The sequence below is a fragment of the Conger conger genome, chromosome 10, assembly GCF_963514075.1.
Source record: "Conger conger chromosome 10, fConCon1.1, whole genome shotgun sequence".
Classification (NCBI taxonomy): Eukaryota; Metazoa; Chordata; class Actinopteri; order Anguilliformes; family Congridae; genus Conger; species Conger conger.
This window is the reverse complement of record NC_083769.1, coordinates 29398487-29419918: the sequence shown is the minus strand read 5'-3', so window position 1 is coordinate 29419918 and position 21432 is coordinate 29398487. Positions and strand designations below refer to the sequence as shown.

General features: G+C 41.8%; 1 protein-coding gene across 1 annotated transcript; it reads left to right on the top strand.

Annotated features, from left to right (window-relative positions):
• Nucleotides 1–8093: 8093 nt before the first annotated feature.
• LOC133138448 (deoxynucleoside triphosphate triphosphohydrolase SAMHD1-like) lies at nucleotides 8094–20546 on the top strand. Its single transcript, XM_061257223.1, has 16 exons — nucleotides 8094–9346; nucleotides 10201–10267; nucleotides 10479–10551; nucleotides 11859–12019; nucleotides 12512–12627; nucleotides 13155–13225; nucleotides 13468–13635; nucleotides 13751–13851; nucleotides 14285–14393; nucleotides 14914–15005; nucleotides 15109–15224; nucleotides 15404–15543; nucleotides 15742–15849; nucleotides 16439–16543; nucleotides 18508–18645; nucleotides 19129–20546. Exons 1-16 carry the CDS (start codon nucleotides 9172–9174, stop codon nucleotides 19276–19278), a joined length of 1890 nt encoding a protein of 629 aa, XP_061113207.1. The 5' UTR covers nucleotides 8094–9171; the 3' UTR covers nucleotides 19279–20546.
• Nucleotides 20547–21432: the final 886 nt, after the last annotated feature.

The following is a 21432-nucleotide window of genomic DNA, read 5'->3' as shown; positions in this document are numbered from 1 at the left end:
AAAGGAATGAAAACAAACTTTATTGATCTGAAAGTGATAACAAAAATAAAAAATACTTTACAAAACTTGACAAAATCAATATCTAATCCAACGAAACAAAGGTGAATTTTAAAAAAGGAAAAGTAGTAAAGAAACAAGTCCAATTCACTCAGGTTTACTTTCCCGAGAGGCTTCTGTGTCCCTTGGGGGGGTGGACTATATGATGAGTTCTTTCCAGTGGTCCACCCCCCACTTCTCTCTTGCCAGGTTCTTACTACTGTGCATGTCCACAAGAATGCCGTCCTGGAGGAGGTTTTGTATCCTCCTCCGGAGAGTGACCAGGTCTACAGATGTTTTCTGGTAGACCTTGATGTTCCTCGTCTCCCACAGGACCTGCTTCACGGTATTTATGATCCTCCACTGACGCTGGAGCACGGTGGACTTGCATCCCCCCGGCGGACCATAGAGGATGCCCTCAGCCATCAGGGAGGACCTCGGCAGGAACCTGCTCAGGGAGACAGAGGAACAAACAAGGCCCCAGACCCGCCTGGCCACGGAGCACTCACGGCAACAATTGTGTTTAAATGTATACTGCTTCAGCTTTTGGCAAGCTACTTAGAAGGGGGCGGCAAGCGACTGGTAGCTTGAGAGCCACGTGTTGGACACCCATGGTGTAGTAGGACAACAACTTTTCATTGGCAACAGTATTAAACCAACCAACAATATAAAATATTAAGAAGAGCTCTTTTATTTAATTGAGTTAAATCGAAACAATGTCTTCTAGTGCTCATGGACTGATAGCCCTACTGGTAGGCAATATTACCCCGGCTTGTATTTGGGGGCTGGCCTTTATTTGTCCGAATCGGCCACGCCCCCGGCTATTATCGGTGGCCTGGCTTCAAATAGAATCCCGGACACAATTTGAGGATTTACTGTATGTGTATATACTTGTCTATATATCTATCTATACAAATTATATACAAGACACGGGGCTAGCTAGCTAGCTAACGTTACTTGAGACAGGTGCAAGTATCTATCTGTCTATCTGTCTGTCTGTCTGTCTGTCGGTCTTAAATTTATTTATCCACTGCTGTCTGTCTGTCGATCTTAAATTTATTTATCCACTGCTGTCTGTCTGTCTATCCCTTGATCGGTGAGAATGTGTTGAAGTGATTTAACCCCTTCCCCACCAATTATTTTGGAAAAAAAACAGTCATTTTCAGACGAATTTTTTAAATGATATTTAATATAGTATTTTTTATGCTGATTATGAAAAATAACATTTCATTTTTTTCCCATTTTTGTGGTTGAAATTTTATCTGGAAAAGACCCTTTTCGGCAAAAACGTGTTAACTCGTCTTCCCATAAACCGTATTTCCATCCATCCATTATCTGAACCCACTTATCCTGAACAGGGTCGCAGGGGGGCTGGAGCCTATCCCAGCATACATTGGGCGAAAGGCAGGAATACACCCTGGACGGGTTGCCAGTCCATCGCAGGGCACACACACCATTCACTCACACACTCATACCTACGGGCAATTTAGACTCTCCAATCAGCCTAACCTGCATGTCTTTGGACTGTGGGAGGAAACCGGAGTACCCGGAGGAAAACCACGCAAACACGGGGAGAACATGCAAACTCCGCACAGAGAGGCCCCGGCCGATGGGGATTCGAACCCAGGACCTCCTTGTTGTGAAGCAGCAGTGCTACCCACTGCACCATCCATGCTGCCATAAACCGTATTTTATTACCAAAAGTAAAGGGGATTTTTATTACATATACTAGCAAAAATATAGCAGAAATTAAAATGATTTGCAAATATAAATGAATGAAATTACTTCTGAATTAAATTATTTGGAATTATTTTATAGCACAAATGACCTTTATTTGCAAATATTCAGTCAGCAAATGTATGAATGGTATTATCTCTCATCAGATGTATCCAAGCTTCTAAGCGAAGGTTCATATTCACCATCTTCCCCTGAACTAAACATTTGGGGTGTAATTTGTTGAAAAAAATAATAAACAACGAATGAATGGCGCGAATCAAAAGAAATGCCGCTGAGAGCATTGACTACTGTAGGAAAACTACGAAACAGGCGCCCCTTGAAATGCCTGAGCGAAAGCTAACACCTCTGCCAGACGTATGAATCGACGAGTAGACTCGTTTCATGCTTAGAAAGGCTCAACAACGCCCAGAATCGACAGATAAACTCGTCTGTAGCTGGTTTTTGAAGGTTATGTTTTAGACGTGTTTACTCGTCCGTGACTGAAAAAAACACATTCGCTAAAAACGTATATACTCGTCTCCGCCCGGGGAAGGGGTTAACGTAACGTCAGTGAACCGCCGGACCTGACAACCGCCAGGTGTCAAACAAAATCATTGAAAAAGGCTCACTGACATGTTGACTCACATGTTGGCCTTTGTTTATAGTCCTTCAATTCGGGTATTTAAAGTGTATATTTGTCGGGCCGTCTCTCTGTATCAACACATTGAGCTGTGCAAGTATTCAAGCTCTTTGGTTGAAAATTGGTTCTAACTGCCACAGCCAATGGCTTGGGGGCTTATTCTCCTGTAGCTGCCCAGATTGCACTCCAGAGAACCGATCACTGGAACTCTGTGTACTATTGCTTATTATCCAAGCGAAGACTACATATCTAGTTCTAAAACAATACCAGTTTGTTATCGGTAGCAACAAGCAAATTAGCTATAGTTAGCTTGACGAATTTACTAATATCCAAAAATAATTTGCAAATGTAAAATATAGGCAATACGAACATAGCAATTGCACAAGCATTGTGCTTCAGGTGGATATTTGTAAATTCGGGAAGCTGCACTCCAGACAAGTGATCACTGAAACTGTATACTATTGCTTACCTAGTTAGAAAACAATACCAGTTCACTATCAGTAATAACAAGCAAATGAGCTATTACTAGTTATCTAGCCTATATATTTTAAGTGGATATTTGTACATTTGTCAAGTTAACTACAGCGAATGTGCTTGTTGCTACCGATTACAAACTGGTATGGTTTTATCATTAGATATGTAGTCTTTGCTTGGATAATAAGCAATAGTATACAGAGTTTCGGTGATCGCTTGTCTGGAGTGCAATTTGGGCAGCTACACAAACGATCAGAATAAGCCCCCACGCCATTGGCTGTGGCAGCAAGAACCAATTTTCAACCAATGAACTCTTGAATTGTTGTACAGCTGCACAATGTTTTGATACAGTGACAGCCCGACAAATGTACACTTTGAAACCCAAATTTAACGACTATAAACACAGGCAGTCAACATGTCAGTGAGCCTTTTTCAATGATAGGAAGGGATTTACAATGGTCTTGTAACAATATTTTAACGCAAAAATCTTACCTATTGTCTAACCTTTAACTCTGATTACAAATCTAAAATTGTGGATTACAAACAATTCACGTCACGAGAGTATTCAGTCTGTTTAAGGGGTTTTTTAAACTTTGCTTTCCCCATTTACAAATACATTTTTGGAGAAATTTGTTCATCACCCCACTCCTAAAGAATCCCACTCTAGACCCCTCCTGCATTCAAAACTACTGTCCGGTATCTCTCCTTCCTTTTCTACCAAATCCATTGAACGAGTTGCCTCCAACCAACTCTCTTCCTTCCTCTCACAGAATAACCTGCTGGACCCTCATCAGTCCGGCTTCAGACCTGGCCACTCGACGGAGACCGCACTCCTATCCATCAATGAGTCCCTTCAGGCTGCACGAGCAACCTCCCTCTCCTCTGCCCTGATCCTTCTTGACCTCTCTGCGGCGTTCAATGCCGTCAACCACTCCATCCTTTTAGCCTCCCTGGCATCTACAGGGATCTGTCGCACAGCTTTGAGTGGATTAAATCTTATCTATCTGGCAGGTCCTCCCAGGTGTCCTGGGCTGGAAGAGTGTCAACCCCTCGCCCCCTTGTTACAGGAGTCCCCCAGGGCTCAGTCCTCGGACCCCTCCTCTTCTCCATTTACACAAGCTCTTTTGGCCCTGTTATCTCTGCTCATGGCATCTCATATCATTGTTATGCCGATGACACCCAACTCTTTCTCTCCTTTCCCCCATCAGACACACAGGTCTCTGCCCATATCCCCGCCAGCCTGAGAGACATCCAGATCTGGATGGGAAACCACCATCTAAAGCTCAACCCAGGTAAGATGGAGGTAATCTTCATCCCTGCTCTAACCTCTCCCTTCTCTGATTTTCCATGTCACTCGGGGATACCACAGTGACCTCATCCCCTATAGCAAGGAACCTTGGAGTGGTGATGGACAGCAGGCTTTCCTTCTCCGAGAACATCTCTACGGTGACCCGGGTGTGCAGGTTCTTCCTGTACAACATCCAGAGAATCCGACCCTTTCTCATCACCTACTCCACTCAGCTCCTTGTCCAAGCAATGGTCCTGTCCCGCCTGGACTATTGCAATTCTCTGCTGGCTGGCCTTCCAGCATCTGCCATCAGACCCCTACAACTGATCCAGAATGCTGCAGCCCGTCTGGTATTCAATGTTCCCAGACATTCATGCCACCCCCCTGCTCAGCAACCTCCACAGGCTGCCTGTTATGGCTTGCATCATATTTAAAACTTTGGTGTTCGCATACCAGGCAGTTACGGGATCAGGCCCTGTACACATTCAATCACTTATCAAGACCTATATGCCAGCAAGACCCCTCCGTTCTGCCACTTTGTGCCGTCTGGTGCCTCCCCCTCGCCACACCTGCAATTCTCGCTCATGACTGCTGTCTGTCCTGGTCCCACGGTGGTGGAATGACCTCCTGGTGGATGTCAGAACGGCAGAGTCTCTGACCTCTTTCAAGCGCAGACTGAAGACTCATCTCTTCAGGCTACACCTTTCCCTCCCTAACTCACCACCATGATTTGCCTTATATATGCCATAGACTGTAATGGCACTTATATAGTTGTATAGGTTTTTTTTTTTGTATTAGCCATTGTATTGTTCTACTCGGGGTATTCTAGCTGCCAACTGTGGTATCCTAGTTTGGAGGTTGATGTATTCTTCAAGGGTTTCGATTTTATCTGTATGGTTACACTAGGACTCGGAACTGTACTGTCCTCTCAGGTCCTCTTCGCAATTGTACTTGTGTTTGATCTGCACTTCGTTGTACGTCGCTCTGGATATGAGCGTATAAATCCATCCATGGCTGCAGTCTGCCCTTGTCCTTGGCAGTAGCAGCAGCATACCAGATGGTGATGGAGGAGGTGAGGATGGACTCAATTATGGCATTGTAGAAGTGCATCATCATTGTCTTTGGCAGGTTGAACTTCTTCAACTGCCGCAGGAAGAACATCCTCTGCTGGGCTTTTCATCTTTAAGGACATTCCAACCCATTACATTACATTACATTATTGGCATTTGGCAGACGCTCTTATCCAGAGCGACATACAGTTGATTTGACTAAGCAGGAGACAATCCTCCCCTGGATCAAGGGCCTTGCTCAAGGGCCCAACGGCTGTGCGGATTAGAACCACCGACCTTGCATGTCCCAGTCCTTAACCACTAAGATACAGGCCGCCCCCATTCATTACATTACATTACATTATTGGCATTTGGCAGACGCTCTTATCCAGAGCGACGTACAACAAAGTGCATACCCATAACCAGGGATAAGTTCGCTGAAAGACCCTAGAGGTAAGTACAATTTCAACTGCTACCTGTACAACAAAGATAAGGACAAGGGCCTTTTTTTTTTTTCTTTTTTTTTTTCAACAACAAACAAACAAACAGAGCAAAAGTCACCAAAGTTAACTATCCAAACACTGCTTACCTAGCCAACTAAAAATACCGATACACAAAGCAAGTCACAGAGACAACAATTAAGGTTCACAGGGAGGTAGGGAGGGATGGGGAGAGGTGCTGCTTGAAGAGGTGTGTCTTCAGCTTGCGCTTGAAGGTGAGGAGAGATTCTATAGTTCTGACCTCAACGGGGAGTTCGTTCCACCACCGTGGAGCCAGAACAGACAGTAGTCGTGAGCGTGAGGTGGAGGTTCTGAGAGGGGGAGGTGCCAAGCGGCCTGTGGAGGCTGAACGAAGAGGTCTGGCAGGGGTGTAGGGTCTGATGATTTTTTGCAGATAAGCTGGGGAAGACCCTTTAACTGCTTGGAAGGCTAGCACCAATGTTTTGAATTTGATGCGAGCCATGACAGGCAGCCAGTGGAGGGAAGTAAGCAGGGGGGTGACATGTGAGTATTTGGGAAGGTTGAAGACCAGACGAGCTGCTGCATTCTGGATGAGTTGGAGGGGTCTGATGGCGGACGCTGGGAGGCCAGCCAAGAGGGAATTGCAGTAGTCCAGGCGGGACAGAACCATCGCTTGGACCAGGAGCTGGGTCGAGTAGGGGGTGAGAAAGGGGCGGATTCTCTGTATGTTGTATAGGAAGAACCTGCAAGACCGGGTCACCGCCGCAATGTTCTCGGAAAGGGACAGTCTGCTGTCCATCACCACACCGAGGTTCCTTGCACTGGGTGACGGCGTGAGTGTGGTATCCCCGAGGGAAATGGAGAGATCCAGATGGGGAGAGGTATTAGCAGGGATGAATATCATTTCAGTTTTACCTGGGTTGAGCTTTAGATGGATGGACTCAAATAAAACGTTTCATTACAGCACCTGAAGAGATTGAGAGGAGCACACGTGTTAGATTTTAAACTATCTTATACATTCAGGGCATGGATTCCACTGTATTGAAACCTCTGACTGTACAACACAGCAATAGAATGAGACAATGTGGCTATAACCGCAACAGAAACGTGGTGTTTGTCGAATGCTACCGTTTCCTCAGGCAAATGAGTCACCTACAGTGCACTGGTCCACTACATCCTTTGCTTGTCTCTCACCAGCACCATAAACAGGCATTTGGACTGCATTTATATTTACACATTCAGCAGATGCTCTTATTCAGGGCAAGTTGCAATGCAGTTAAACAGATGGATATTTACTGGAGTAATCCAGGTGCGCTTTGCTCAAGGGTACAACAGCACTGCCCTCCAGTGAATCAGACCAACCGCCTCAGTGATACTCGGTGATAGGCCAGTTCCCAAATCATTATTCTGCATTGCCGACCCATAGTACACATAGAGTCACACAGTGTTTGTAGTACACACAGAGCCACACAGTGTCTGTAGTACACACAGAGCCACACAGTGTCTGTAATACACATAGAGTCACACAGTGTCTGTAGTATACATAGAGCCACACAGTGTCTGAAGTACACATAGAGCCACACAGTGTCTGTAGTACACACAGAGCCACACAGTGCCAGTTTCATTTAAGTCATGTGCTAATCTTCACACAGTTTAATGTCTTTTTACCCTTGGAGCTGCAGGTTCCACCTGCCAATGCCAGCCAAGACACTGAACCACAAACACCCGCACACACAAACCCACACATACATATGTACACGTACACATGCACAACCCCTTAAATGTTACTTCTAGGAGCTAGAAGTAGAAGTTAGGAACTCCCATTGAACTGTTAAATTGGAACTCACAATCTTTCCTTTGAGCAAAAAAACATCAGTCCATGCTTTGCGGAAGTATTTTCGGAGACTGCATTATATTATATTTATTTATTTTGTTTGCTGATGCAGCATTTGGTTTATTTCCCCCCATATTCAGGTGGGTGTTGGATTGTTAATTGTAAATTAAGGGGGTTGTACTTCTGGTTGTAGGCATACTGTTTCGATTGCTGATTGTACAGAATATAAGTATTAAGCAATCAAATTATTATTATTATTTTTTTAAATTATTATTATTATTTATTTATTTTTATTTTTATTTTTATTTTTATTTTTATTTTTATTTTTATTTTTTATTATTATTATTATTATTATTATTTATTTATTTTTTTAATACAGAACATGTTCATCAAGTGACATTCATCAATCATTTTCTATTACATTGAATAGCAAATGCAATAAAAATAAAGTGCCAGGGGACAGAATATACATATTAAGCCAGAATATATTAATGATTCATACAAATATATCAAAAGAGGTGCACAAGGGTTTGGGAGGTAGTACCGGTTGTGGCCACCACATTTTCACCTGGTGCTCATTGGTGCCAACGGGATGTCTACCTCCAGAAGGTATTTAAAGCCCTCTTTGACCATCGGTCGACGCTTTTGTGTCATTGTTCGCTCTGCCACCAAGCTGGTAAGCACACGGTAGACTCGCTGTTAATTGAGTCAGGTTTTGTGCTGGTTTTGCATTTCAAAAAAAAAAAAAAAGGTAAGGGAGGTGTTCTGCTCGTTGTGTGTGTACACTGCGAACGCCTTCCTGTAGGTTCTTTTGTTTTTGTTTTTTCTCTTTTTGTTTTCGGCTGTGGGTGAGGGACGTTGTCCCCGGTATGTATTTTGGTTTGTGCGTTTTCCGGAGCTGCGACTCACGGTTGTTTATTTTGTTGACCTAGTCTTTTATACTAGGTTGTACTTTTATTTTGGGATCCCCGGTCCGGGGTTACAGGGCTCGCCTTTTAGCCCTCATTTTGGTTGTGTTATTCGCCCTGGTTTTTAAGGGTTGATTTATTTTCCTAAGCGGTTTTTTGGGGCTATTTTCTTTTTGATCAGCGCTGTCTCCGAGTTGTGTTCCGCTCCCTCTGCCTCCCGGAGTTTAGTGGCGAACACGTTCGCGTGCCCGCTTACAAGGGATTACCCTTAGTCGCGCCTGGCTCTCCGTCATTCCTCAACCTCATATGCATTTTCTGGTTTCAATTTCAAACATTTTAAATAAGGGTTAGAGTTATTAAATTTGTTTTTGTGGATATGACATTTGATTATATCATAATTAATGATTAGGTTAATTACAATTAATTAATAGTGTGAAATCAGAGTCAATAATAAATCTACGTCCTAAGTCCTTCCATAGACTTTTGGTATGAGTATAATGCCAAATCAAATGAAGAAGGGTTTCTGGGAGCACTTCACTACATTAACAATTTATATTGATATCCTTTTTCAACTTTACAAGATGGTGATTATCAACAATGAACATTCGCAGTACCAGTCCATTTCATGTGGGTGGGTGGGGACATAGACATAGACATAGACATAAGGAAGGAACCAATAGGAAGACAGACAACGAGGCGTTGGTTGACAAGTGTATAGTGTATATGAATTAGTTATCTTTCATTCCTTGGCAATCGGCAATCAAAATGGAAAATCGAAAACGTCCTAGAGAAGAAATGCAAGTTATCAACTTTCGAACACCGGAAAAGCGGGTGTCGGACGTTTTGAGGGAGCACATTGACTACAGGGAATGGGATGTTGAAGATACTTGCAGTTACCTTCGAAGAGAGGGATTCGATCAATGGGTGGACGCGTTCCGAGGTAGGTTATTGTATTTTCTTCCTCATCGAGGAAATGTCTGCTCCTCAAGAGTGCACTGTGCATTATAAAAACAAACCAAAAAAGTAAAACCACGATTTGTCTTTTCAGACTTTGACATGTATTTAGCCGTGTTTGGTTCTTTAGATTGAACTAAACAGCGTATCCCCGTTATCTATTTCGGCAGAACCGAAAGCGTTTCGGCCGTTGAAATGTGCTGCAATATTCGCATGGAGTAGACATTGCAACACATTGAAACGTAAAGGGCATTCACATTGTCCACATTTTATGACTGTTGAGCCATGTACGTGTTTCTGTTTCATAGCGACAAGACAGAGTGAAGAAAAACGATGGGTGTAACGTGCATTTACAGTACCATGGAGAAAACGCCGGTCTACTTGTTACATTTTGCTGCCTGTAGAGTATACATTACATTAATGGCATTTGGCAGACGCTCTTATCCAGAGTGACGTACAGTTGATTAGACTGACTAGATTAGACAACTGTGTCCCAGTCATGTACCTTAACCACTATGCTACAGGCTGCCCCTGTATACCTGTCGTAGAAGGGCCTGCATGTCTATATGTGCTATAAGCAATTCTACAGAAGACTCAACTCACCTACAACTGAGTTTGAAATATAGAGGAGGATATTGTTAAGGAGACAGTAATTCCATCTTGAACTTTTTTAGGCACAGTTGGCCATTCGTAGAGCAGAAATATCAAATGAAATCTAGTTGCATTATCTAGTTGTTTTTTTTGGTCAGGCATAACCAGCAAAAACTGATTATTATGACATACACCTATCTGACTCAGGAGAGATGTAACAATGTGCTCTGACTTGTTTTCTCTCCACAGCGGAACAGATCACCGGAGTGGGATTACCATACCTTGTTGAATCACATCTGGAAAAGATGGGCATAAAGTAAGTAGGTTTACAGTCAAGACCGCTGCCTGCCTACTGGGCTGTGCCAGGGATTGTGGGTGTGGTGCTTTATGAGTGTTAGTCACACTAGGGGAAAAACAGGCCTGAGAAAAGCAAAACTTCGGTTCCCTTCATGATTGCTTTCCTTTTGTTTGCCTGGTGGGATTTTATTTATTTATGTATTCTTCTTGTGGTTTTGTTCTTCTGTCAGACCCCTGGGCATGAAACTAAAGATATTGAATTGCTTCAAGAAGCTGTGGCAGATCTCGACTGACATCAGGAAGGTAAAACTGTTTGCACCTTTTATACAAATGAGCCAACATTTAAGAGATAAGGGAGATATTCTTTATTTATAGTGTTTAAAATGGTTTAAATGTATACTTGGTTTTCTACAACACTACTTGTGTGTTACACATTCTCTATATGTTATGTTCCTGTGTTCTGTGTGTTAGTTTATCATTGTTTATTATCATCATTCTTGTAATTTATTATTTTTCATATTCATGTCTGGTGTTCTGTTTACATTCATTAGCCTTTGCACTCGTCTTCCCCTGTGATGTCTGAGTCTGAATGTTTACTAGTCCAGTCACTCCCTTGTCTGCGTGCCCCACTATTCGGGTGTTTACGGTAGTTCCGGGGTTCAATCTTCCTTCCAATCATGCATTCCTTACTTCCTGCTTTCTCTATTTCATGTTTGTACATAGCACTAATATACTAATCCCAACTAACATAGAATTTGTACATTACTAATTATACTAACACACTAATATGTTTGTCAACCTAACAAACTAACATTCACTAGTTTTGGGTATTTGTAAGTTAAATCACTTAACTAACTTATTAACGCATCTCCAGTTTCAATTCTGTTCTCTAACTCCGCCTCCCTATTCTATCACTGATTACTTGCTTAGTTTCAGCGAAGTATTCGCACCTCTATCTCTGCATCTCCTGATTCTCTGCAATTGTCTACTCTCTAGTCTGGAGCCGTTTGTATTACATGTGTGTCATTGTGAATCCAGTCTGCATTTTCGTTTCCCCTCGTTATTGTCCTATTACCCTTTCATGTGTCTCACCTGATGTTTATTTGTTAGACCGCCCTCACTCCCATGCCCCGCCTAGTTTGTCTCATTCCCCTGTGTATTTATACCTGTACTTTTCAGTTGCACGCTGCTAGTTCGTGTTGTCCTGTTTTCTTGTCCTGAGCCCTTGATTCCTTCCCCAAGTTCTGGCCTCCTTGTTTCCTTGCCCTTGTTCCTGAGTCCTTGCCCTTGTTTATCTGGTTTTCTGGTTTTGACCCCTGCCTGCTTCCCTGGACTCTTCTATGCTTTTTGGATATTTGTACCTCTGCCTTTTTGGACTGACCCCCTGGATTTTGACCTTGGCTTGTTTTTTTTTACTCTGCTCTGTCTGCCCCAGCTGTTGCTATTAAATCCGCCATTTTTTCTTCACCCCAGTCTGCTTTTGATTCCTCTGTTCCCCCCGGCATAACACTATATTTTCTAGGTCTTTGATGTCAGTAAAGCAGGTCTAGTTATTTATTGATCTTTAGTATTTTCCAATGCTTTGATAAATGTTCTCCTTGCACTTGCAGGTTTTCAATGACCCTATCCACGGCCATATTGAAATGCACCCTTTGCTGGTGAGCATTATTGACACACCTCAGTTCCAGCGTCTGCGTCACATCAAGCAGTTGGGAGCCGTTTACTTTGTATATCCTGGAGCCTGCCACAACCGGTTTGAACACTCTGTCGGGTACGTCCTCTTCTGGCACAACTTCCCAATTGGTGTCTGTTGCCATTGGGTCTTGCAAGGTTGTTCACCGAAGAAGAGGCATAATTCCAGTTACGAATGAGTATTTTGAGTTTGGATATGGGGGCGGGGGGTTTATGTTGACTTTGATACAGCTGTCTGTAAAAGTGAAGTGGACATGCAGCCCTCCACCCAAAAATACCTTGATCAATTAAAATAAAATAAAAAATAATAATTATTCAATTATTAAAATGTTTATAATTTATTCACTTAAAACAGTCTGCTGAAACTGATGCTTCATATAATTTGTGCTAGCTTTAATTCGAAGGTGGGCCTCAAGAATCGTATCCTTGAAAATATGCATAACCCTTACTGTGTCTGTAATTAGCCACTGTGTAAATTGGTAATATTGGGTCCAATTTGCCTCAGGTCGGAGAATCTGCTGACCAAATAATGTACTGTAAATAATGTAGAAGGATGTTGTCTTTCTGGCAGTGTGGGCCACCTGGCAGGTCAGCTGGTCCAGGCCCTGAACAAGCGACAGCCTGAGCTTCTCATTAGTCAGAGGGACATACTGTGTGTCCAGATTGCAGGACTATGCCATGACCTTGGTGAGTTTCACTGTCCCTCCATCAATTCATCTTCCTCATACCCCGAATAGTTGGTTTGGTGTTAGCCATAAGTGAATATTGTGTGAGGACAAACAGTCTCAGCCTGAATTATGACTTATGTTACTCCTTACTGGTGTGGAGAACTGACTGTCCGCACTGTCTCTCCATCCATACATCTTCCTCATACCACAAATGGTTGGTATGGTGGTAGCCATAACTGGATATAGTGTGAGTCAGTTCTTCTTACCAGTATAAGGGAACAAACAATCTCAGAATATTAGCCTATACCACCTGCAGAACTTCATCTCTTTCGTGATGGAAGTTACAGGGTACTGTAATGATCTGATGATTTTACTTATCTATCAAAGTTCAAAAAAGTCTGCTATAAGGAGCATTGTCTTCCCTCCTGTACAATGGTTTTCTTTTATTATCCTTTGGGTTTTATGTTTGCTCATTTTTATATATATATATATATATATATTAACTGGCCACTTTTTAACACTCTTTATCCCTCTTGCTGTGTTCAGGACATGGCCCTTTCTCCCACATGTTTGATGGAATATTCATCCCAAAAACACGGCCTGGTTTAAAATGGAAGGTATTTTTCAACATCTACTTTTGTTTTTTATGTCTTCACTTCACTGCTGGAAAAAGCAAAATGGTGTCATGGTTGGCTGTACATGTTAAATAAGTATGTAGTTAATTTTGTGTCCTGTTCTTGTGCTGCCTGTATTTTTTGCTTTAACATGACTCTGCCTGAACATTGCATATTGGTTTACGCTGGTACCTATGGCTTATTGTCTTTCTGTCTGTCTGTCTGCCTGCCTATGCGTGTTCTAGCATGAGATTGCATCTGTGGCGATGTTCAATCACCTGATCAAGGCGAACAATCTGGAGCCGGTGATGAAGCAGCATGGGCTGGTGCTGCCAGAGGACCTGCTGTTCATCGAGGAGCAGATAGCCGGCCCCATGGAGACCCCTGTCCCACTCAGCCAGGAGCAGAGACCGGTACATCACCTCCACAACCCAAACACACCAGCTGTTTCCTGTTCTCACATCTCTCTTCTCTTCTTTAAGATTTCAGTTTTCTAATGTTTTTCTTTCATTTTCATTACCTCTGCAGTGGCCATATGAAGGAAGACCAGAAGCAAAATCCTTCTTGTATGAGATTGTGGCGAACAAAAGAAATGGAATTGATGTGGACAAGTGGGATTATTTTGCCAGGTGAATGATTTGGATTGGATATGCATATCATGGAGGTTCTGGGGCTGATATCAATAACTGGTATTTGACTGATACCCAAAACCTCCATGATTTAAATTATCGCAAAACAGGCATACTGCAACCAAGTTTCCACATTCCTGCTAGATGTGAATGCATGAAGTATACAAATTTCAACTACAATTTTCAAATACAAATATCTCAAATTGCTAGCTTTATTAAGCTGAGAGCCCGAGTCTTTGAATTGCTTGTGAGTTTCAGATAAGTGACCTGCAAAGTATAAACTGTAGCTCTGTCCACCCCAGAATAATCAGTCAATTTACGATCACATATGAAATTTGTAAATCTGTTCTTTCGATTATTTTTTTTTTAAGCCAATATCCCATTTTCATGATCTTTATGAATTCATTTTGCTCTGCCACATCTCTATCATTAGAGACTGCTACCACCTTGGCATCCAAAATAACTTTGACTACCAACGCTTCATGAAGTTTTCACGCGTGTGTGAGGTGAACGGAATGAAGAGCATCTGCACGAGAGACAAGGTACTGGTGCCTCCGACAGGAGGGGTCTATTAAATAGTTTATTTAGCTTTAGGCTGTGTAGTTACGTGGTTTTGTGAGTAAATGTGTGTAAGAAACCTGTCTCTGATGCCAATATGTCTACTGGCCACACATTCCCTTGATCCCATCAGTATTAAAATACAGTTTGTACAATAGTTGAATAGTGACCGGGAGTGAGAGATCAGGTGCTATTGGAGTCAGCAGACAAGCTAGTTCAGTCACAGCAGGATGGCCAGTACGTGACAGCCTTGCTGATAGGTGTCACAAATTGTCTGCGTCCTCCTATTATGTGTATTGAACATTCCTGATCAAGGCTTGGAGTGGGATAAAAAGTCATCACTGCAAAGGTTGTGGGTTCAGTCTGTCTCTGAATCTATAATATATTTAATGTATTTCTGACAACTGCCGTTCCTGTGCATGAACATAATTTTCATCAAGTTTGGGGGACCTTCCTGGGTTTTTTTTTTTTTTTTTTTACACTTGCCTTTTGTTTTGGTTCCAGGAAGTGGGGAACTTGTATGACATGTTTCACACGCGCAACAGCCTTCATCGCCGGGCCTACCAGCACAAAGTGGGAAACATCATTGAAACAATGTGAGCACTTTCACACTTTCCAAAGGACATCCAGTCTTCTGTTGGATTACTTTGCCACAATGATGTGAATGTAAACAGTAATAGCTTCTCTTTTTGTCTTCAGGATAACAGAGGCTTTTGTGAAGGCTGACCAGCACATCCAGATTGTAGGCTCCAAAGGCCAGACTTTCACCATCTCCACTGCCATCGACGATATGGAGGCCTACACCAAACTCACCGGTCAGCTGCTTTGCATATCTGTAACCTAGTGATGGAAGACTCTGATTTCCTGCAGCCCAAAATGGGTAGTTCATTGTTGTGGAGCTTTTGAGAATGTTCTGGTGTGGAAAGAGTCTCATTCCACATCTGAATTTTTATAATTATAAGTATCCCCTGCCTCTCCCCCGTTCCCTTTTCAGACCACATCTTTGAGCAGATCCTGTACTCCTCGTCCCCAGAGCTGGATGACGCTCGGGCTATCCTGCAGAACATCAATTGTCGCAAGCTCTACAAGTGTTTGGGCCAGACCCAGCCCAAGAGGCCTGTGCTGGTCACACAGGTGAGACCTGATAAGCCAATCTGTAGTTTCTGTAAAGGAGAGTATGGGCGGAATCACAGGAGCCCATGACCGAGCAGATGAATGCAGCATTTCTAGCTAAATCGGTGCCTTTATACCACTGTCTACTTTGTGCCAATGTTCTGTCGTAGATTATTTTGTTGCTCTGACTAGGGCAGTGTGTTGTCAATTTTTCTTCAGGATAAGCTGCTTGATATGGCAGCCAGCGTTGCCCAAGCTGTGCCCTCCTGTGGAACAGACGTTCTGTCTGGCGGAACACCATTTCAGGCTGAAGATTTCATCGTGAATGTGAGTCAGATGTCTAATTCAGAGGACTTGTAGCTGTTCTCTGATTGAAGCCTTAAGCCTACCATTTCGGTTGGTTATAATTATTATAATAATCCAAATACTTGGTCATAAAAGTGACATCAACTTGGATCCTAACTGGGTGACAGTAGAATGAAACAAGCCATGACCCCATTCACATTTTATGAGCCCAGTATACAACCGACAAATATTCATAAAGCTCGATCAACAAATTCTTTCATTTTAATCTTCAGTTTACCTGTAGGTTTTTGGTACATTGTTGGTCTTTGTGCTTGGCAGTGTTATTTTCAGTCTAAGTCTTATATTAAGTTTTACGCAAAGCCAATTTATTATCCGTCCTCTGGTTGTTTTTTGAAAATGTTATTTGTTCACATTGCAGCTAGAGCCAGCCTCGGTATAATATTCTGTTTCATGCTAATCACACTACTTTCACTCTGGTGGCCAGAGACACCTGGTGCTGCAATGAAGGAATGTGTGGCTGCAAAATCCCTGACCAAATTCATAGTAATGTTGGCATATGCTTTGTGCTGTGTGCTGGTGCCCTATTGTTGTGTTCTTTTTACTTATGTAGATTATTAACATGGACTATGGGATGAAACGGAAGAACCCGATCGATCGCGTGCATTTTTACTGCAAAGATGACCCCACAAAGGCCATCAAGATCCGCAAAAACCAGGTAGGAAGATTTATCTTCTCTTCGTAGGAAGGCCTCTGTATAATTCCTGTTTTAAAGATAATCAAGTGTGCAGTTCATGTTTCCTTGGGCAGTGTAGACTTGAAACTAATTTGGACACTTTCACTTGGACACGAATAGAAGCCATTTTGTTCTGTTCTCTTCACTTCATAAGATGATTTAAAGTGTTTGTAAATTTTTCATATTAAAAATGAACATATTTGATACCTTCTCATGGTGGCATTTTTGTAGCTGGATTGATTCAATGTGTTCTTGTTTTTGGAAATTGCTCCTCTATTGCAGTTTTCCACTGGTGGTGTTGGGTGTGACGTTTCTGTTTACATATTCAAACATGACGAAGCATGCACAGGAACTTGTGAGGAATGCAATTGAGCTAGATCCTATAATCCAAAAAGTGTATTTCAAATGAGGTTTGATATTAGTTTCAGATGACATTGTTGGTTGTCTCTAGGCAGTCTTCCTTCTCCAAAATGTACTACAGCTCAATTATTTTCTAATTATTCTTGAAGAACTATTGTAAGTATCTAGATTTGTTAAAGAACTCAGAATATATTACCTGTTGTATCAGACCATCCCATTTTTAGGTGAGCAAAAGAATTGGAACATGTGACTGACAGGTGTTTCTTTGTGTCCTGTTAGATTGATTGGTTAGTTCTGAATGTCTACCTTTGGTTTTAGCCTTGGGTTTTGCATTTATGTTAGTAAAGCTGAACTGACACAAATACCAACAAGCTGTCTTTGGGAGAAAAGCAAGCCATTTTGAATATTAGGAAAGAAGGGAAATCATTGGGGATGGCTTGTACAACAACATGGAATGTCCTGAAAAAGGAAGAAAACCCTGGCGAACTGAGCAATAGATGACAAACATTGTGAGAGCTGTAAAGAAAAACCCCAAACCATCAGTCAATGTCATCACAAACAATCTCCACAGCGCAGGGGTGAAGGCATCTCAATTAACCGTTTGAAGAAGACTTAGAGCGCAGCAATATAAAGGCTATACTGCAAGAGGCAAACCACTCATGAGTACTAAGAATCAGAGGGCAAGATTACAATTTGCAAAGAAGTAGAGACATGAGCCGCAAAAGTTGTGGAACAATGTTTTATGGACTTATTAGACCAAGATTAACCTCTACCAAAGTGTGGAAAGAAGGAATCTGCTCATGATCCAAAACGTACGAGCTCATCTGTGAAGCACAGTGGCGCAAGTGTCATGGCTTGGGCTTGCATGGCTGCTTCTGGAGTGGGCTCACTAATCATTATTGATGAAGTCTACAAAATCACATCAAATGTGTCCAAACTAATTGGAAGGAACTTCATCATGCAGCAAGAACATGACCCAAAACACACCAACACAACAAAGGACTGGAAGGTTTTAGACTGGCCGAAGTCAATTACCAACCCAATTGAGCATGCTTTTCACCTCCTGGAGAGGAGATTGAAGGGAAGAAACCCCCCGAAAGAAACAACTGGAGGTTGCAGTAAAAGCTGGGAAAAGCATCACAAAAAAATGTGACAGTCTGGTGACGTCAATGGGTTGCAGGCTTGATGCAGTTATTGCAAGCAAGCGATATGCTTCCAAGTATTAAGTGTTACTTACTTTAATTTATTTAAATACTCTCTGATCCAATATTTTGGCTCACATAAAAATTGGGTGGTCTGATACCAAAGGTGCAATGTTCTAAGTAGTTTAACACATTTAGGTGGAAATAAAAGCTGAAATTCTGAGCTCTTGTCTTGTGTTCTTGTCTTTTCACTTTCAACCACAAATGTATTCAGTGTATTGCAAAAGAAATTGGCCTTGTTGTTCCAATACTTTTGGAGGGGACCGTATATGTTGCCATCATAGGCACTAAGTACACTAGGATAAATCATATTTTTCTTGAACCACTTGTCATCCATCGTTTGTGCATTTCCTAATGCCTGGCAGTGGACTGCCTTGCCCACAGGTGTCCCAGCTCCTGCCAGAGAAGTTTGCTGAACAACTGATCCGGGTCTACTGCAAGAGGACTGATCGAAAGAGCTTGGAGGCAGCCAAGAAGTACTTTGTGCAGTGGTGTATCAATAAAGATTTCACCAAGCCAAAGGTAAACATCCCCTTTTGGAACAGCCCCTTTTCCCACCAATATGGTACCTTTCCCAAAGACCTGTGGTACTCAACTCCACGCCCTGCGGGCTGTAGTGGCTGCAGGCATTTGCTTCAACCGTCTGCTACACCACCTGATTTCACTAATTAGCTTATCTGAACCAAGTAAGTAAAATAATTAGTGATGTGTTGTGTAGCGCACAGTAGGAATACCTGCAGACACTTGGGCCCGCAGGGCATGGAGTTGAGTACCCCTGCCATAAACATTGGAAAATAACAAGTCCAAGATTATGGTATGTATGGTATGTATTTTGGGGGAAGGGGCTGTTTGTCGTTCAACAAAGTCGAATAGTCACTGTGCTTGTTTCAGATTGGTCAGCTGTACATCATGACTAATGACAGTAATGTGAATCTTATAACAGTAATGTATTTTAATGCAGTAGAATAATTGCATCCCCCACTGATATTTTCCTCACTCATTTAGGATGGAGATGTGATTGCCCCAGAACTGACCCCTCTGAAGGCGAGCTGGTGTAATCGTGATAATGATAATGATGAAGATAATGAAGGTGGCAGTGTGACGGGGGTTTGCAGGAATTGTGTCTCAAAAGCAAAAGCAAAACTCTTCAACTAAGGGAAAGATCGTGAAGAAATAGTTTCTATGATGGAACAACAGTCTGTATTGTTTTTTCTGTCTTTTCTGTCCAGATTATTGAATTGTTCTGGGAAACATTATTTTGTTTCATTTTTATACATTTTATTGAATTTTGGTTTTAATGTATATCTGCAGACTTTGTAGTGTGTAACATGTCAATATGATTTCTGCCATTTTGGATTCAGAATGGCAGGGTTTTTACAAACATCTTGTGCATCACGATAAATGTCTCAGGTGCTCAATCTGTACTTGCTTTTATCAAAGCAACATGGAGAGAGATCATTTCTACTTCTGTAGGGGAAAATTCACAGAACAAAAGATCTCCCTCCTAAAAGCATGATAAACAATCACAAGTCAAAATCAGACTCCACCTTTGTGAGCAGGCTGGTTCCCTCAAGACTCTTGACGATGTATGCTAAAAGTGTATCAATATATCCATATTAAAGTATGTTATGTACCCTGTATAGTTTCAAACTGATTAACTGCTAAATTGTGCTAGAATTACACAGTGAACCCATATGTAAAGCAGCCAGCTGGCAGGGGGGGCCCCGTCTTGAACTGTGTAGACCAGACAGTCAAGGACGTTGGGTGTCTGATATGACTGTACAACTGATTTCTCCAAAACTCTTAATGATTCTTATAATCAATATCACATGTACGCTGCTTGTTATCCAATCAAATGAACATAGAACATTAATCTTATTAATGTTAGAAGAGAATAGTAATCAAATGTTTAGTATGTCTGTATATGTTCAATGATTTACTGCTGATAAGTTTGTGTTAGAAGAGCATAAGTGACCCATGTGTAATCTAAAGTTGAGTAAAATAATTAATATGAAGTGGAAAGTACCAAAAATGATTATTATGCTGCAAAAAGTACTAAAAACGATCTATAGGTCGTAGAAGGTTCTGGAAAACACTATACAGTGAATAGCACCATGTTTTACATGATTCCTATGTTAATGATTCCATTTAGTTAAAAATACAGCCTACAAAGCAAGATGTATGTAATAAAATCCTTTTTTGTTTTGGAAATCAATAGGGCGATTCGCCACAATGGTTTCAGAACCAAGAAGGTAGCGCTGCCAAGTCAGCTAATGGTTTAGGAGGAGTTAAGATAAGAACAGTGTGGGTGATTGAATGATGTTTTAACGGTGTATAAAATGGGTGTAAAAATGGCAGTCCAGGTCCATGTTTTTGGTCCGGCTTTATGCACTTTATGCTAAATAAAGTCTGATTTTCCTGAACAGCTTGCTGCCGTGGTGTCTTTTCCCTCGTGAAGATGTTTTTCGACAAATTGGACTGTTCCTAGACACGACACTTCCAAAAGCACTCGTGAAATTGTTGAAATGTATAATTGTTCTTATGGTTCTGTTACAGTCTGCTATTCTGCCTGATGTAGAACACTTTGAGACGTTATTTAGATCTGCTTAATATCTCTGGAATGACATTGTGAGTTTTATTTGAATTTGTTCAAAGGTCATATCATGTTTACACCTTATTTCTTGAATGTATATTTTCTTTTTTCTTGCCTTGGTTTTAAACTATTACTCGTATACTTCATATGGGCTTATGTAAAAAAATTAAATAAAAAGAATATATAGCTGTTTTTGTTCATTGCATTCATCTCCCTTGCACCTTCATCACAAGCTTTTGTCCAGCCAGCACAATACTTGGCTCCTAAAAAGGTGAAGGTTCATTCCTAGATGTGACTTTAAATCAATCGAAGCAATCCTTTGAGCAACTGTGCTCATTAAGTGTATGGTCCTTGAGAGAAGAATAACTTAATTTGTTTGGGGTAAGGTTTGGTTTACATTTTGTATGTTTGCAGTGACCACAATGTGGTGTGTTTCTTCGTCTCCTTGCTTGTTCATTCTCAGAGTGCTCACTCTTGACCTGCTCAATGTTGTTCAGACCTGTCCATTCATCACCTGCACACAGAGTTCTAATAAAGTAGTTGATACTGAAGTCCCTCCAGGTTTAGAACTACAAGACGTTTTGGACAGAGCGTGATTTCCATGTTTGAAAGCAAAGTTTCTTGATAATTTTATTTTCAGGACAATGAGAATAAAAACCTTTGTTGAGCAGGGGTGTCAAACTCCAGTCCTGGAGGGCCACAGTGTCTACAGGTGT

Bases quoted from the DNA above. Each gene is read 5' to 3' on its own strand.
- LOC133138448 (XM_061257223.1), top strand. From the start codon at position 9,172: ATGGAAAATCGAAAACGTCCTAGAGAAGAAATGCAAGTTATCAACTTT. The intron at 15,006-15,108 runs GTGAGCACTTTC...TTTTGTCTTCAG, and splicing joins GGAAACATCATTGAAACAAT to GATAACAGAGGCTTTTGTGA. The intron at 15,544-15,741 runs GTGAGACCTGAT...ATTTTTCTTCAG, and splicing joins GGCCTGTGCTGGTCACACAG to GATAAGCTGCTTGATATGGC.